At 40.5% G+C, this 18327-nt stretch overlaps 1 protein-coding gene across 2 annotated transcripts in view; it reads right to left on the bottom strand.

Moving 5' to 3' along the window:
* LOC306706494 (guanine nucleotide-binding protein G(olf) subunit alpha) overlaps positions 1-18327 on the bottom strand; it is a gene marked incomplete at its 5' end in the record, with an annotated part of 44846 nt that overhangs the window by 22054 nt on the left and 4465 nt on the right. The window contains 5 exons of one of the 2 annotated variants that reach the window (XM_079173610.1): positions 3982-4079; positions 10541-10660; positions 10848-10902; positions 11701-11773; positions 12046-12184. In XM_079173610.1, coding sequence (XP_079029736.1) covers positions 3982-4079; positions 10541-10660; positions 10848-10902; positions 11701-11773; positions 12046-12184 — 485 coding nt within the window. Of the gene's footprint in view, positions 1-3981; positions 4080-10540; positions 10661-10847; positions 10903-11700; positions 11774-12045; positions 12185-18327 lie in introns of those variants that run through there. The other variant, XM_079173609.1, reaches the window with a different exon arrangement.

Raw genomic sequence — 18327 nt, forward strand, 5'->3', positions numbered from 1 at the left:
TCTAAAGTTATTAGGCTATATAGCAGCGTATCCACGTTGATCAATAGCTATTCTCATTACACTTTTCTTCTCTGCATAACTTATTTCACAGAGCAAAACACTGAAAGCATACTGGTAAACTACAATGACCACAATGCATTGTACCGTAGACAAAAAGCATGTCTGTCTCTCTTATACCCAGTGGTCTTTTGACTCAAAATGATCAAAGGGAGGCTATGGTCGGCCACTCTATACATTTTGGAAGCACATCCTTTTAGATCACAAAGAAATATGAATTAAAAATCCACTCGGCAGCGTGGAACGCCATCACGCTGCTGTACCTAACCCAGCATCAGCGCCATCTCTGTCCCAGGCCTCAATCTCACTGCAGGAATAAATTCCTGCTGTATCGCTCAGCTGTTTCATAGCCTCATTTCTTCAGTCACACTCTCAGTCTCCAGCTCCGTCCCGGGTAGCTCTCCTCTGGCTTCACAGCCACTGAGCACACAAACACAGGGAGAGCTCCACAACAGCCCAGACAGCATCTAGCACTGGATAACTAACAAACATCCACCACAGCAATAAATACCGTTGTGTATCAATTATGTCACGAATTGTGTCATGTTTGCAAGAGGATTGCAACAAACACGGGGGGAAACAAAAAAAGAGCAGGAGGCCTGGGAGTTCAGATTTGCGTGTGAAAAAGTGTTTGATTTTGCTGTCACATCCAAGGCATTGCAATGGAATCAGCCGGCCGCAGCTGAAAATAGCTCATAATCAATCAACTGGCAGACACATATCTGTGCTCTTAAAACGTATAAATGTGCAATGCAGAGGGCGGATCAATGGGTGACAGGATTCCACAAGCATCGATATGGACATGCTCTTTGGCATAACAAGCGCTCGCCATCGGCCCATACTTATTTCCTGTGCCTCTGTCCAATGGGCCGTCCGCAGATAGGCCTGCTGGAAAAATATCTGCCAGTGTAGCAAGGTCTGTGAAGGACAACACAGATGAGATGGCAGAGGTATATAATCTGCCTTCACAAAATCTAAATACCACATATAGCTATATGTAACCATTTTTTTGTCTTTTGCTGTGATCTTATTTTGGTGGTTTTACAACAATGTTCGACTGTTAACATGTAAGGTTGCAGCCTGCAAGTCTGTTTCTCCCACAAACGGCCCCATGTTGGCCAACTTCCTCTTTAATATACACCGAGCGATCGAAAGCACCCTTATCACGATCGTGATCCAAGACATAACTACTGTGGAAGTTAAAATGAAATGTAATAAGAGAGCAGGTGTAGAGAACAACAGTAGAAGAGAAAATGAAAGCTTCCTGGACTGACGATGAGATTTTCAGAGCGGGTTGGGTGGGTGCTAAGCTCAAACGTAGCTAGCAATGAGAAGAAGGGACAAGCTAGCAGATAGACCCTTAAAAAAACAATACAACGTTTGTTTAAATACAGCCCGAGTCCAAAGTTATGACCTCTGCTCCCTTCCTTTCAACCCAGTTGGCTGCTGAAGCCGTCTGCCAGTGTTTCACTACTTCTAGGGTAGTTAATGTAGTCCAGTGGTCACAACAATAGGTGTGCGTGTGTTTGTGTGTGTGAGGGCCTTTACACACAGACAGGTCTGCTGCCATGTAGCATAGAGTATCTATGAATGCCCTCCGTCCACATAGTTCATACAGAGGTTAAAACTGAGAGAGGAAGTAAGTGAGAGGCCACGCAGTCTGACAAATTCCAGACATCAATCAGAGACACTGACAATAGAGGCATATTGTAATGTTACTACTGGCTGCAAAGTGAGATTTCAAAATGAATTTTCAAACGTGAACACTGCTTTTTCCTTCTCCAAAAAATGCATGGTAGGAATCGGGACCGATTCATTATATTTCAAGGTGAATTTTTAGTAAATTCACACATACGCTCTCCTTTAGAAAAGAAAAAAAGCACTTCGACAACTGTCACTCAACTGAACTGCCATTCAGGAAGGAAGAACGCTAAACTACAGACATGTGAAGTCAGAGCCACCGTGCTAGGACCGCATAGTTATTAACCCCATCAAAACGTTGTGCATTTGAACACTAAGCGACACGAAGCTGTAACTTATTAGAATGTTTTATCTCCTTTATCACACCAGTAAAACAAATCTGTTAGCTTGATGGCGGTTTATTGGCCAAACATACAACTGCTCACCGGCTCTTAACCAATCAGGAGCAGCAGCGTAACAGCCAGAGAGGCGGTGACAGGAGGATAGCGAGAAGGGCAGGAGAGAGAAGTAATCAAAGAACGGATGATATTTAAGAGAAGGAGGTTGGGAACATCAAAATAAACAATTAAGCATCACAGTAAATGTATTATAACTTCCATGAAAAAACTAAATCCTGGCTACTTGCAACACACAGACAGAAAGCACAGCTCCCAAGTTCAAAAACCAATAAATGCACTTCAACAGCAGAAAAGTCACATAAACCACTATTTAAAAATACTGTATGCGTTTCACGGTCTTCATTCCGCTCCGTTAATGTTTACTCGTGTCACAGGACAGCTGTATTTTCTGTGCCTCAGCGGTTTCAGTTATTACAATATGGAATATTCTTTCTGATTTCGACATTCAGAGGACCACTGCATTTACAGAGTTGTAAGGACATTAAGACATTAAGAAAGAAGAATTTAAATGTTGATACGTTACATCATGTTACGGGAACACGGACTAAAATAAACACAAGATGCTTTTTTGCATATTGTGCCGTCGTACTGCACACAGACTGACTCAGAGCAGCAAAGACAAACACTTGGACTGTAACAGCTCCACCTTACAGATTCATGTGACTCCTCCAACCATCACCTGACTATCTCTCTCCTTTCTATGGAAGCTGCTGTCAGGCAAGGGCAACCAGGGGAAGACTTGACCCGGAGTCAAATTTATGTTCAAGAAATGGAAGATATTCAGGAGCAGAGTACAGAGGCCGTTTGTCTACGTGCTACGCCATCTTTAAAACATCTCAGCACTACATCCATGTAACGCAGGCTCACAGGTCGCTGACAACAAGACAATACCTCCAGTCACTGATAAAGAGTGCGTTTGACAGAACCCTGAGAGATAAAGGGAGCCAACTCTAAAGATAAAAGGAGGGGACAACTTCCAGTGGGTCCATGTACATGTCCTCATATTTAAATGTGAATCCAGAGGTGAGTCAGAGAGGAAGTAGAAGGAGAGCACTGTAATCAGTGAGTCACTTTGCATACCCAAACTTCCTTCTACAGGCCAGTCAGGGGCCCTCCACTGTGTACGACCAGCACCCTACGGTGGCCCAAGGTGAAGCAGGGGCCTTCCATACAATCTGGGGCACTGTGCAAAGAGGCATCAGTTGCTGCGCCTTGCCACACTGCAGTTATCAGTATTTCCTAACTGCAGTATCTGGAGTACAATTGTATTCGGAAAAACTCCATACAGATTGTAGCCAAAATCAAATCATGACCCACATAGCTTTTGTCCAACCTTTAGCGACAGCGAAATGTAGTCTCTCAGCTCCACAGGTAGGTCGTCACCATCACCACCACGAAAATGAGAAAACTTTAATTACAGCATTATTACGTCTTTACAGACACATGTTGCATCCATGCAATTCCAGTTAAGAAGGCATTTAAATACAGGCCAGACCTGGCTTTGCATATTGCCACGGTGCGATGTCGAAAACACCGAAACAAGGATATATATATAATACAACTGCTGCTTGCCTCGCCACGCCCAGAGTAAACATATCTCAGCCATGTTCATATATGACATGTCACCAGCACACAGCGCAGAGCGTTCAGCTCAAACATGACACAAAGAAGACGTACAGAGCGGGGAAGTGACGATAGTTTACAGGCTGTAAAATAAAAAAAGCTCACTTTTTTTGATCTGCACAGATAACTTATTACATAATGTATGTCGCCATAAACAATCTCAAGTATCCAAAGCTCAAAGTCTTTAGATGTTTGGACTCACTATTGTGCACAGTCGATGAGCTGGTACTCATTGGACCTCTCAAAGCACGCCTTCACTCCTTCGTCGTCCCACAGCTTCTTTGCGTGATCAAAGAACTCCTGAAGCAGAAGAAGAAAAGAAACTTTAAGAAACAGACAATAATATATATTGGACAAGAAAAAGACTTGGCAAGGTACAATATCATGATGGGAAGGCCAAGTGCTTTTGAATTCATTCACATTGATAGTGTTGAGGCACACTACTCAGGGTAAACCCAACTAAAGTTACTTTATCATGAACTAGTCATGATAAAGTAAGAGTCATTCATCACATTAAAGAAAGTTTACTTCATTTTGACTGACAGAAATTACCCAGTTTCTTAAAGAGAATGAATTGGTGATATACACAGTTTGTCATCTAAACCAAGTACCACACTTAGTTACACACAATGCATACATATTATGTACACACATATATGTACACACTCACTGAGCGGTTTAGTAAAAGTTCTGGGTGCCAACGACTGCCATTCATAGAGTAGCAGAATATCTTATTCAACAAGCATTTGAACCATATTTTACAGGCGTAGCTCTGCCGGAATAGAAATGGGATTAGCCTAGCTTAGCATACAGACTGGAAGCAGGAGGGAACAGCTAGCCTGACTCGGTGTGAAGTGGGGGGAAAAAACCGACTACCACCACAGCCGGGGACGGTGAATGTGAGCAACTTCCCAGAGTCTTGGTGTTAAAATGAGGTTCCCAGATTTGGTTCCGCACCATGGAGCCTGTAACAAGGAACTTTACGAAAACCTGCGCTCACAGACCCAATCTAGCAATCTGATCTACAGCCAGAGACGCCGCACAAGCATGCTGGTGGATGTACAAACTGTTTGTTTGTCAAGAAATAGTTCCAGCATGTAACTCTCCACAAAACCACTTTTTTTTTTAACTTTTTTTTTTGTTGTGCTCTGATTAAAAAAGCAAGATACAAGCTCCAGCTACATACTTAACGCATTCATCATTTCCCCCTCCAACTCTCTTAAAGAAAGCAAACAAGCCTATTTTCAATAAAAGGTGAAGCGTTCCTTTAATACCTTATGACTCAAGAACAAACCAGCACTTACAAAGACTAAACTAACTCAGTTACAAATGGTCATACGTCTGCCCTTCAAAGTGCTGGGCATTATTTCTTCATTTTAACAGCTTCTAACATATTGCCTTTCTAAGGAAAAGAGAGTCTTAAAGTAACATCCTTCCCATTATGTCATGACAGCATGAGTGGAGGCAACTCTGTAAAAAGTATTTGAATGTGAACGCAGAAATACAGATTTTATCTTCCCAAAAAATTACAAAAAAGCTATTTGTAGTAGCAGAGGCCGCTGACTTGAGTTCTTATTCACTTCCTTGATACAGAACTGATTTTAAGCTCACAATGTTTTTCACAAGCCCTCTTCTCTAAACTGTAACTTAAAAAGGAACAAAAAGGTGGTACTCTTGGAGGCCAAATGTATAACACTACAGTCACATTACATCTCATTACATCGGAGTGACTCTGTGAATGCCGACATACGTCTCAGTCGGAGCTTTATGAAGGCAGCTTGTCTTATCGATGACTTTGAGACATTTCCCAGGACTCTCTGTAGGCCCTAAACAGAAGATGATTGGGCTAATATCCCTCGTCGCCTCCCGTGCACATGTCTTTCAGACGGGCTCCTCCTCTAGCCAGGAACCACCACATGACTCTCTGCACTCAGCACTGGCCCTGCGCTCTGACCGGGGAGAGGGTGAAAGTAGCCCCGAACCAGAAGGAGCCTGATAAATGATCACATGCTCCGGGAGATCTCCTCTCGGCAGACCCCGTGATAAAGTTCAACATGGAGGATCCACTGAAGTCTCCCAGACAAGAGACGTTAATACTGGTTTACGTTTTTTTTTGTTACAGATGAATATGGACCCACAACTTCAGGCACGGATGTGGTCATGTTAGGTGTGTTTACGTACATTTTTACCAAAGTACTGTACGTTCACCCATTATTTTCATATTTTACAACCATGGATCAGCTTTGCATATACCTGCTTAACCAAAGTCTTGATTAAAAAAAAAAGAAAAGGAAATGAGACCACATTTAGCTTTCCAGCTCATATTCACTTCCACTTTTGCTACAACTTTAAAACGCCAACCTCAACTAATATCAATAAGATTTAACAGCACTGATTACATTCATATTAATTCTGCAGGTCTCAACACTTATTTATTGTACACTAGCAGACATCGACTAGCAAGCGTTGGTACTGGATGGAGGGAGGACGAGGGGTAGAGGGTGGAAGGGGCAGAGAGAGGGGGGGGGGCAGAGTATGGTCCTCAGGGCTCTTTTCCACAGAGGCGTGTGACACTGGGCCTTTGAATAAATGCAGTGTGTGCTGCAGTGCCCTACAGAGGAACTGATAACACAGAAAGAGACCAGGAGGGAATTTGCTTTAACACAAGCTTTTTTTAACTCTTCCCAGTCCACCTCTCCCCCCCCCCCCCCCCCCCCCCCCCATCAACAGACATTAGACACCGATTCTCTGGTGGCTCTGCTAGGACCAGTTCTCAGTTCAGCCTTAGCTTCAACGTTAATCAAGTTAAACGTGATGTAATATTTCTCTTGAATCATATAGGTCAGTCTGACACAGGGAACAAAATGGGCCTGAATCTGATTTGACTTAGCAAAAACAAAGTTGTGGAGCGAATGGTTTGCGTCGTCCCGTCGCGAGGGGACGCTTAAATTCCTTTGGGTAAAGTTTTGAAGAGACCTTTGGTCAAAATGTACAGCCACAAATCTCACATCCCTCCATACGTAGCCAGCCCCAGGCAAGCAGCGAGCTCCTCAGTGAACCATCAACAACACTTTTATTGGATTTGAATACCTGTGTTAGATAGTCACCCAGCACAGAGAGAGAGCCGACTTTCAAGAGTTACCTCAGTTAAAAAATGAAATAAGAGAGCAAAAGCAAAAGGAGAAAGGGAGCAACTGTTCATCTTTCATAACACAGTTCCAGAAATGGAGCAGTCCTTTGTACCACCCTTTGCCCCACATCTGGGATCCTCAAGTAATCAATTTAAGGAAAAACAAACTTCCAGGACCGAAGCTGTTCATCATAAGGAAATCACCAACTAGGGTACCAACGCTAACAACAAGGGAATGCTATAAAAGGTGTTGTCCTTCTTGGCTGTATTGAAGAACAAAAAGCAGGTCACTTTTCCTCATTAGAAGTCATTATTATGGGTTGGCCTGTAAACTGACATCCGTTTACACACTCACTGACAGTTGCTGATGTGCACCAGTTTAATAGACATGCTGTAAAATCATCGGTGCAGTAATTCTGCACACCAACACAAAAATAGATCAGTTCAACAAAGGGTGGGGCTGAACATAATATGAAGCTCACCTTCCACAACTGACTGCAATTCACACCAAGAAGAAAAAACACCAAAACACAAGAACAAACTTTTGTGGATCTAATCCTTGTCCATTTGTTCTAGTGTATAGAACTAACTTTACCAGGTCTATAACGCTACTCAAACATTACAGTGACCTGGTTCGTTTAGCATCAAAAAGACAGGGTTACATGTCTGATGGAAAGAAAGCTACACAGTGTAAAAAAAACGGCGCTCATTTGAATTTGTTCCACTTCAGGCGACGGACACCGTCGGGTGGCTAGCAGAGCTACCACAGCGCCATTTGTTTCCATTTGCATAGACGGCCGTTTGTGTCGGTGCTTTCTTTTCCATGGGCCTACTGTTAACCCAAACTACTAAAGGTTTTTACAACAACAAAAAAAAAAAAAGAGGATGCTTCGATGATAAAGAGTACAGGCCATCAGAACTAAGCACGGCTATTTGACATAATAGGGCAAAGGGGAAACTGTAGCTAACACTTTCAGAACTGTTTTGTTGTGTTGGGAGGCAACATGTTCCTAATATTCCTTATCTGTACCATAAACATAGATCATGTGACTTTACAGAAAAGATATTTCACACAAGTTTGACAGCAAAAAAACATCAACATACACTTAGTCACGTAGAAGAGACAACAACGTCTCCACCAACAGTTCCTTCTAAAGACCGTGACGCGATGCAGCCATAGTTCTGCTGCTTGTCGCCTTTCTATTTGACACAGCACAGCAAACCATTGTTCTCGGGCTCACTTTTCTCAACTGGAAAAAATAAAAAACTAGCTATGGTGTCACGTCAAATTATAACGCCCAATAAACTTATATCATTAGATAAGCAACACTTTTATTTCAATCACTACTGCAAAAACCAACAACTGTAAACACAACATAAGGGTGAGTACAGCCTTCATGAAAGAAGGTAGAGAACACAGCAGAGACAATACTAAGAAGAAGAAGAAGAAGAAGAAGAAGAAAGTCTTTCTAAGATTTTAACCTATAGTATCTCAGAGTAAATGGAGGCTTGATCTACTTGAAGAACTTTTTCCTTTCTCCAAAGTACAGAGCCGCTTTGATTAAATCGGTTTCAGTAAATGTTCCGAGCAGAACAAGCTTAGAACAGGCGGGGATCTTCTTCTTTTTGAGAGAGGCAGCTAATAAAAGCAAGTTTAATGACTCATCTCCATGGTCACCACTATGCAGTTAAGCATTTTAGTGATGTGTTAAGACTTTCATATAGTCTCAGTCAGGTACGTCATATGACAAGGTCATCTTCAGCATGATGACTGGACGGAGAGAATTAGCACCAATACGACGAGTTGAATAATTTACGAGTCGATTGAGAAGAAAGTTCTGGACTCGTGGTCCGAAACAAGAAGACGTTTGAAGATGTCACCCTGGACTCTGTGATGGAAGTTGTTCGGCATGTTATAGACAAAACAACTGAATCGAGAAAACATTTGGCAGATTAGCTGATAATAAAAAAAAAACAATCTTTGGTTGCAGCCCTGATAAAAACTTTCAAAATGGTCCAACCAAAGCTATCACCATCAGTCTCTCCACAGATACAGGAAGTAATTCAGGGAAATGTAGGAAGTCAAAGAGTATCTTCTACTTCTTCTTCCTGTTCACAGCAATAACGTATCACAAAACAACGGCTTTAAGTGCACTGAACGTCATGTTTATCAAGAGAAAGGGTCCTTTTAGGATTCATGAAGTTGGTTCGCCATGACTTCATCGCTCCAAAAGTTTCCAGGTAAAACATATTTCCACATTTCACAAAAGGCGCCAACAGGTGAAAGCCACAGGTTACTGATTGGCCGTGTTCCTGCACTGCTGTATTGGATGTCATGCCTGGTGGCACTAAGTGACAATGTAGTGGTGACACTGACGGCACTAGTGAAGCCCGAGACTGATGACAAGCACAGACGCTCTACACAGAGCCATGTTGTTCCCTTCGGCCGGGCCGGGGCCTGGGAACTCATCGGCGGCACTCCCCATGGCCCCGGCCCTCACACAACACAACACAACATAACATCGCAGACTACCGCTGCCCTGTTAACGTTCTCACTGTGGGCCCTATCAGGAAAATGAACCCCCCTAAATCCCTTTAATGGATCTTCTTATGATGTAGAGTTAAATAAAGTTAGCCAGAGGGAAGCTGGGCAACATCATTCAAAGCAGTTAAGTGATAGTATGTATAAGACCTGAGAGAAACAGTAAAACAGTGACCACAAGGCCTGAATATCAGTTGGATTTTGAGGCCTTGTTGGGAAAGTCATATGCCAGATTGTGGTTAAGAGATAAAACACACGTGGAATTCATCCCTAAAAGACGCCGGGCTGCAACTAACATTTATTTTCATTGTCAATTCATGTCAAAATCAAAATTTCTTAAGACTTCAAATGTCTTGCTTTGTCCGACAATATAAAACAAAAGATTTGCGGCAAATCACACACCGGTTACACAACACATTGATCTTTAGATCAATACACCAAAAGCAGACTAACCCTGTACTTGATTAATACACAATAGCATGTTTAGACTTTAATTTGGTTCCCATAAAAGCCTCAAGTGTATCAGGAAAAAAAATAAAAATTGGATTCGGAACCTAAAGAGTTTATCTACAGCTGTGTCATTCCTGTTTTGCGGAGCTGCACAGCCAGTGTGAAACAAGGAACACTTTCAAAATTATGTAAAAACATTATCTACATTTCCAACACATGATCTGGCGCTATCAAATAGCCGATCACACACTGAAAAGAATACCGTGTGCTCTCGCATTTAAATCCACATACAGGACATCTGCTCCAGCTACGAAGGGGAATCAAACCGTTGACCTGAATCCACTAACTGTAGATCTTATACAAGTTAGCTGACATTTACATTCATAACTCCCAAGGGGGGAAAAAAACATTGCCTTTAGCTTGGGTTTGTTAAAAAATTAAAGAAGAGAGGCAACATTAGGACTGTTGTGGAATAACATCTGACATCCCTGAGCTATAAAATGCTCTCATCACATAACATCCAACACCCACACAAACACATATTGTATATGTGAAAGACCCCAAAAAAAGCATGTACTATCCCAGTGTCTCTCTCACACACATGTTCACATCTGCACAGAAACTTTCTGAACGTCTTACCTGTGAGTAGTCAAAGTCGGAGAGAGGTGCTATGCTTTTGATGTATTCAATTCTGAATTGGTCCTCTGGGTTGGCTAGCGGGACTGGAGGTATTAAAGTGCTCATCGCAGACACTATAGTCTACAAAGCAGAAGTTGTGGGGGGGGGGGGGGGGGGGGGGAACAAAAAAACAAGCATTAAGCAGGATGAATACAGGAAAATAATCTAATCGTAAGCCTGTATAATAATAATAATAATCAGTAAAATGGGATTGCAGTGGGTGTAACAACAGAGACATTGAGCACATTTAGAAGGCGATGACACTCACCACTATGGCATCCTTCACGTTTTTCCGAATATCTTGGATTTTCTGTTTCTTTTCTCTGCGTGGAGACAGAATAGAAGTGCGGGGCAGCGGTTACGAAAACATCAACCACAGCCGAACACAAATGATTTATCATCAAGGTGGTTATGAGTAAGATGTAAGGGGTTACAGCCAGGTTAGACTGTATTCTTAACACAATTATACATACAGTACAGGTGTCAAGGCTGAGAGGATGTACCAGGTAGCAGTGAAATGCAGGACGGGGTTCAGTAAAACACCAAAGTAAAGCAATACGATGGGTTGTAGTCATGATTTTCCTCATTTTTTTATCTTAAAAATGCAAGATTATGCCTCCACTTACACATACAGTGGGTTTTCATACAGTTACAGGACTCTTGACATGTACTAGGCCTGTTTAAAATAGACCACTGGTGAAATCAATGCCATGCAAGGGCCTTGCAGCAAAACAAATCATCAATAGGCCTGTGTCGATCACAACCTTTCACCCTCTCACATGAAACAGGAAACAGTGAATTATTTGGCATCTTTGTGACACTGAAATCCTCACATATGTATGATAACTGTACATGTACACGAAAAAGGGGGGAAAAGGAGAGCGAGAGAGACAGAGAGACAGAGAGAGACATAGAGAGACAGAGAGAGAGAGAGATATTAGCTGCTTTGCATGGGATACTGGGCCCAACAGGCGCTGCAGTGCCTGTGGGGAAAATCCATTCACAGGCTACACTCTGGCCTCCACAGTGTTATTCATTAGGAAGCCAAAAGAATACGCATTAATATGACGTTAGAGCGTTAATGTCGCCATGTAATAATAACTGTATTGAGCAGCACTCACTCCGCGTTGAAGCCGTTGACGTGTAGAATCCTCATCTGCTTCACAATGGTGCTTTTTCCGGACTCTCCCGCACCTTCGAAAACAGACCCACAAAAAAAAAATACATTATGGGGAACATCCAGGTTAGCGTGAGAACCATAATACATGTCTTTAGAAACCAGGCCAGTTAATCGTATGCTCTCTCTCTCGCTCTCGCTCTCTTGGAGCTTCGCTTCTTCCATCAATATATCCACCCCCATGACATATTATTGCAAGCGCTGTCAAACGGGGCTACGTGTTCGGTAAACGAAAGGGATTAGCTTACGTTTTCAGAGAGCCACATCACGTTTAAAAATCAAGCCTTACCCAGTAATAACAGCCTGTGTGTGGCTTTATACGCTTGTCTTTCCTTTTGCAACTGTTTCTCTATCTTTTTATTCGCCTCTCGTTGTGCCTTTTCGTCGATGCGTTGATCTTCAGTCTTGCTGTTGCCCAAACAACCCATCTTCCGTCGCCCTCACCCTTCCTTGTGGAATCGTAAAAAAAATATATATATAAAAAAAAAATAACACCCCGGTTGATTTTGCGTGTTTTAAAAAAAAGAACACAGCAATGAGTCTTACTGTAAAAATAAAAAAAAGGGAAAAAATAAAATCTCTGCGAGGCTTCTTCTCCGTCGGAGGGAGGAATATGTTCCGCTTTAGCCGCAGCCAACCGTCATCCAAACCGTTTGTTAGTTTACAAACCAACGGAAAATAACGACTCGGTTCCACTAAGATATATCAAAAATACATATAAATAAGGAGAGAGAGAGAGGGTTTTCAATTTCTGGGGAATCCAGTCAACTGTTCCTATCGCGTCTCCAACCCCTCTCTTCTCTCAGTATTTTTTTTTTTTTTTTCTATCTGAATTTCTATCAGTATTTTTCTGTCTCTTTAACTCAGCACTGCCTCTCTCTGTGGCACCAGGAAGTAACCGTGGACCGTGGAGGTGGAAAACAAACCTGCGTTAAACTGTAACGTTAACAACCCGCTACTGATATAGCATTTTATAACTTGTGTGGAAAAGGGAGAGGAGCCATCCCCCGGTTTAGTCCGTCGCTATCTTTGCTATCAAACTAATCGGCAAAAGGCGTGGAAACCCGGACGAGTCTCTGTGCTGGTTCACAGAGGGGCTGGGTCTCTTCTTCTTCTTCTTCTTTTTCTTCTTCTTCTTCTTCTTCTTGGCTTCCAGTCAGTGAGGTGGCCCTGACACAAACTGGCAACCCGTTTACAGTGCCTGTGTGTGTGCACTGGGCTTTACCTATCTCTCTTGTTTATACTTTACAGGCCTGGGGGCCATCGTTGTAGTCCTTGTGGCGAATTAGGACTACTTGTAGGTGGTGGAGGAAGTATTCAGATCCTTTACTTAAAGTAAAAGTACAAACGTATGAGTTACAAAATGAAACTTAAAGTATAAATAGTTAAAGTACTCATACAAAATGGCCCCTTTCAGATGTTTATACTGCATTATTATACTTGTTAAGACTATACAGTGGTGGAAAGTAACTAAGTGCATTTACTCAAGCACTGTAGGCACACATTTTCTGGCACTTTTACTTTACGTTACAGGCCTGGGGTCCATCTTTGTAGTCCTTGAGAGGACTACTTTTTCTCAAAACGTAGTAAAAATATCAAAAGTAAAAGTAAAAATGTTGCCAAATTTCCCCTTTCAGAGGGTTGTACTGTATTCTTATATATATTATTCATTGGTGGAAAGTAAATAAGTTATTAACTCAAGTTCTGTACATAAGTTCAATTTTGAGGTACTTGTACTTTACTTGATTAATTCCATTTGATGCAAATTCAAATTCAACTTCACTACACTTCAAGGAAATAGTGTACTTTTTACTGCATTTATTTGAAAGCTTTAGTTTTAGTCTATTAGTTACTTTGCCAACTCAGATTATTAATACAAAATATATCACAAAATAAATGTCGATGTTTTATTATAAATTAAATTACCCAGTAGTATATAAGGTAGCCCAAATTAGCTCCACATTTACCTGTTGCAACATTAAAATGATGCGTGCATTAATCTATTAATGATTAGATTCCAATATCATATATATTATACTGAATTATGATTACTTTTACTTTTTCAACTGTATGTATATTTTGATAGCAATACTAACTGGATGAAGAACTCAGATCTTTAATTTTAGAAAAAGTAGCAATACCACAGTGTAAAAATACTATAATATAAAATCAAAAATATTACTTAAACTCAAGAACAAAGGTATTGGCATCAAATATACTTAACTAAAAGTAAAAATAGTCGTTATGCAGAAAAGGGCAATTTCAGAAAAATACATATTATATCAGTACTGCAGCTGGTAAGGGTGGGGCCACGGGTGGAATAAAAGTGCAATAATGACTGTAGTGGAGTAGAAGTATAAAGTAGCATAAAATGGAAATACTCAAGTAAAGTATAAGTACCCAAAAATGTTACTTAAGTACGGTACCTCAAGAGCATTAGGACTAGTTCAATGTCAGTATAATGTAATTTATTTCTTTGGAATGTCATTTTGTACATTATGTTTATTTATTAAAAACATGTCACAATTGCAATTTATTTAGGTACTTGTACTTTACTTGAGCCTTTTCAAATTATGCTAGTTTATACTTGTAACTCACTACATTTCAGCGTGAAATATTTCTTATTAGTCCACTACATTGATTTGACGTCTACAGTGTCTTTAACGAAATTAACGAACAGTGTATGAAATATGATGCATTGTACTAGTAAACTACCCGACAGTATATAAAGAAGTTGAATTCAGCTCCACTTTGATCAGCGACATCAGTGAATTGCTTCTTACATGTTTATGCGTCAGAGTCATCCAATAATATACAATAATATAACTGACCCGGGTCACTCCAGTGCTCGAATACTTTCACATTTGATACTTTAACTACGTTTTGTTGATTCATTTTACATTGTTGTATTGTGACTTTTACTTGAGTAAAGGATCTTCTTCCCGAAGACAGTAAATTAACAAAAATCTAAGATTAATTAAGATTAAATCTAAGAAAACAAGATCAGGAGGAAGTAAACACATATAACACATTTATATTTTTCAGACTTTCCTCTAATCTTTGCTTTTTTTCTTGTGAACACAGCATTATTCTACCTCTTCAAGCCTCTAAAAATGATTCAAAATAAACTATGTGAGAAGAAAAATCACACATTGGTTGATCGCTGGTCATAAAAGAAAAGGGATTCAATCTTATGTACCCTAGAGGAAGATGTAAGCGCCCCCCTAAACTGTGCATAAAGATCATTTCCCCTCAAATCATGTAAAATATAACAACAAAGCCATAAGCTATATACAGTATATCATCTTTCTGTAAAATTGTAGTATTAAGTAAGACATAAAAATGCAGTTTGATTATGTTGTCATCAAAAGTACTGTAAGTCCCGACAGGTAGTGTAAGAGTATCATAGTAATACCTAAGACAATAAAACGTATACTATCAATCTTGATGTATTGTTGGGTAAACAATTAATATACTTTTCTTCTCACAACTTTTTACGTTATATAAGAAATAATTGCTTACTGCCAAAACATCTCATGGCTAAACTAAAGACCACCACAAGACAAGACAAAGGGTTTGTCCCTGGGACCCTTCGTCCACTTCTCTTCTCTTTAACAATGTATGTTAAAGTTTAAAGCTCCAAATATCAAAAAACGTGAATGCTGACAACATTGATACTGCCAGAGTGTTGTTTCTTTTTACAACACTCACACATTGTCTGACATTTACCATTAGCTTCCTGTGCTTTCCTCTGAACTCGGCCAACATGATGTGTGGGTTTGTGCAAGTGTGACTTAACCGAAAACCAACAGCCACACTCTACATGTACACTAGCATTGTGTTATTTGTAGGTAACAATAGCAGATGTATTGCCATTACTGATGTCAATATGTGTGAGACAGAGAATCAATTGACTTGAAAGCTATTTTAATTAAAGCCACTGGTAAAAGTTGGTAGGCCGGCCTTAACATTGAGCAAATGCTAAGCTAATGTGCAATACTACACTGTTGAATTCAGGTCAGGAAAAGCATTACAAGTGTACTGTACTTTACGCTGATATCAGAAATCCTCATAGATCACTGAAACGCATGGGGCAAACGTGACTGATTATTTCTGGATCATGTAACAAGGAGTGTGCTGTTATTGTCTGCATTATGCAAACACAATGCAAATACTAGTTTCATGTAGTGAAATAAGTGGAACAAAGTTGTGTGGCATGCAAATCACAACTGGAACGCTTACTTCACCTGTAGTGGTGTGAAAATAGTACAACCACCAGCCCCCCCCCCCCCCCCCTCCCCCCATACACACACCCTCATAAAAAAAAAGAAAAAATCCTGTCTCCCCACCTCAGAAAGCAAGGTCAAAACAAGTGAGTGGCCCACATCACTCTCTAGTGGTTAGAGGCAGCACCGCATTCAGCTCCCTTTGAATGATACACAAGCAGGCTTTGTTGCATAAATTATCTTCCTTTTTAGGAAGTACTGTCTGGTATTTATGTTTAGCTTGCCGTGGCTTCCTGCTAACTAGACTGAAAAGGGTGTGTGTGTGTGTCTGTTAAGGCTTGTTAAGGTTTATCTGATTTCAAATTCATCTGCTGAAGAGGGGGAAAAAAGTTACTCCGTGTCCACTTAAATCTGAGTGTGAGATGTTTGAGCAGGATTTTGTGACATTACAACCAGTCTGGATGCCAATCGTTGTTCCAGTACGCAACTAACACAAATGTAATGCGGAAACTTCCGGTTCACGTATACTGACAATTGTGAAGTGACTCAGTGAAGTAGAGGACATTTTGTGTCCAGCAGTTAGACTTTTGATATGAACAATATCTGCATATTTGTTTTTTGTGGGAAAACCTTAACAGATACAAGAAAGTATTCAAAGCATATGTCTTCCAACATGTCTGGAGGGAAGCTTTAAACCATCATTACAATATTTGTGAGTAATAGTAGCAGTTATTTTTCATAATGAATGTGTCTGTCAGTATGTGTGCATGTGCAGTGTTAGAGGAAGTTTTCAGATCCTTTGCTAAAGTAAACGTAGCGGTACAACAATCTAAAAATACTCTATTGCAAGTAACTTCTCTTTTCAAAGTCTGACAAAGATGTTTTAACTATTTTCAGACTGGAAGTGGACCTGTACAGCAAAATGGCGACCACAGAGGCCCTTAAAAATAGCTGCTCATCAATGATCAACGCAACAATGCACAGTTTCTTTTTTGCAAAATGATTGCACTTAAATAATTACATTAAAATATATACACATTACACCTGCCAGTGAACTATTACAATACACCTAACACTATCTGACACTTAAAACAGCTATTTTCTACCTATAAATCTTTCACACGCATCACTTTTGAAGCATGTACTGTAAAAACGAGGCATACATTCAAATGGTGAATTTCTTTTACGATGCTGGAAAGAACTTTATAGCACTCTCTTAAGGCGCAGAGCCTCTTGATAAAGTCTAAATGATACAGTAAGCAAAACCTGGAGAACAATCACAGTCCAATGTCCTCCTGCTGTGGCGTGGTTCACTTCTGATTCAGCTGCTACATCTGCTATCAGTATCATAAACATGACAATAATTCATAATCCAGAATGACCTGTTGGTCATTACATTAACTGGAAACACAGTTAGTAGCAAAGTTCAGCAATGGTAAATGATAAAACACGTTTAGACTGAAGCAAAGTTCACCTGACTCTACTGGTATTTAAAGGGAAGGGCCAACAGGGCATATATGTTCCCGTGAGCGAGTTTTCCCAAAATATGGCTTCATGTACACACACGCAAAAAATTAAATAAAACAGACAAATCAGTGACTTCCAACAGGCTATTCGATGGCCTGCCTGCCTCAGTTCAGTCCTCGCTTCTCTTGAGCGCTGCATTGCTTGCAGCCTGTTGTTCAGGCTCATGAAGGGTGATAAGGCTGAGATATGAAACGGCGAGTAAAGGACATCTAAGAAAGCTATTATTATATTATCACAGGCCTGTACAGAATGTGATCCAAGAGACCTAACAATAAAGTGACTTCCTTTCCAAGAAATAGGCTGAGCTTGTCCTCCAGTTCCCATCGCCGTTTTCCTGTACTGAAGTATAAAGATCTCTATTAAAAGGAAGTCCGATTTTCTGAATTGTCCTCTGGTCATACTTTTTCTGAAGTGTTTTCTGAAAATAATGGTGCCTTCAAACAGGCCGCTGTTTCACAAGAGGAGTCCAAATGATGTGGAAACCTGGTGATACCCTTCATGACACAAAATACTTTATGTACTTGACTTCACGTCTAAAACACAAACTCACAAAGTTGTATTTGAAGGCAATTGAACTCCGGTGGTCACATCACAGCGCTGCCTTCTTTTGATTAACATAAACCATCTTCTTTTGCTTTAATGGATGGTTGGACTACCTTGATCTATTGAATATTGAGAGGCCTTCCTAAAAAGATTTAAAAGGAGCCTGTAAAACCACTGGGACATGGTCAGAAACGTTTTGGGGATGTAGGATGTAAGATTTTTTTCTTTTCTTTCCTGTTCTCTATTAGTAGGTGTATACAATGCAAAAATAAGAA

Source organism: Pholis gunnellus (genome assembly GCF_910591455.1).
Source record: "Pholis gunnellus genome assembly, chromosome: 14".
In the NCBI taxonomy this organism is placed as follows: Eukaryota; Metazoa; Chordata; class Actinopteri; order Perciformes; family Pholidae; genus Pholis; species Pholis gunnellus.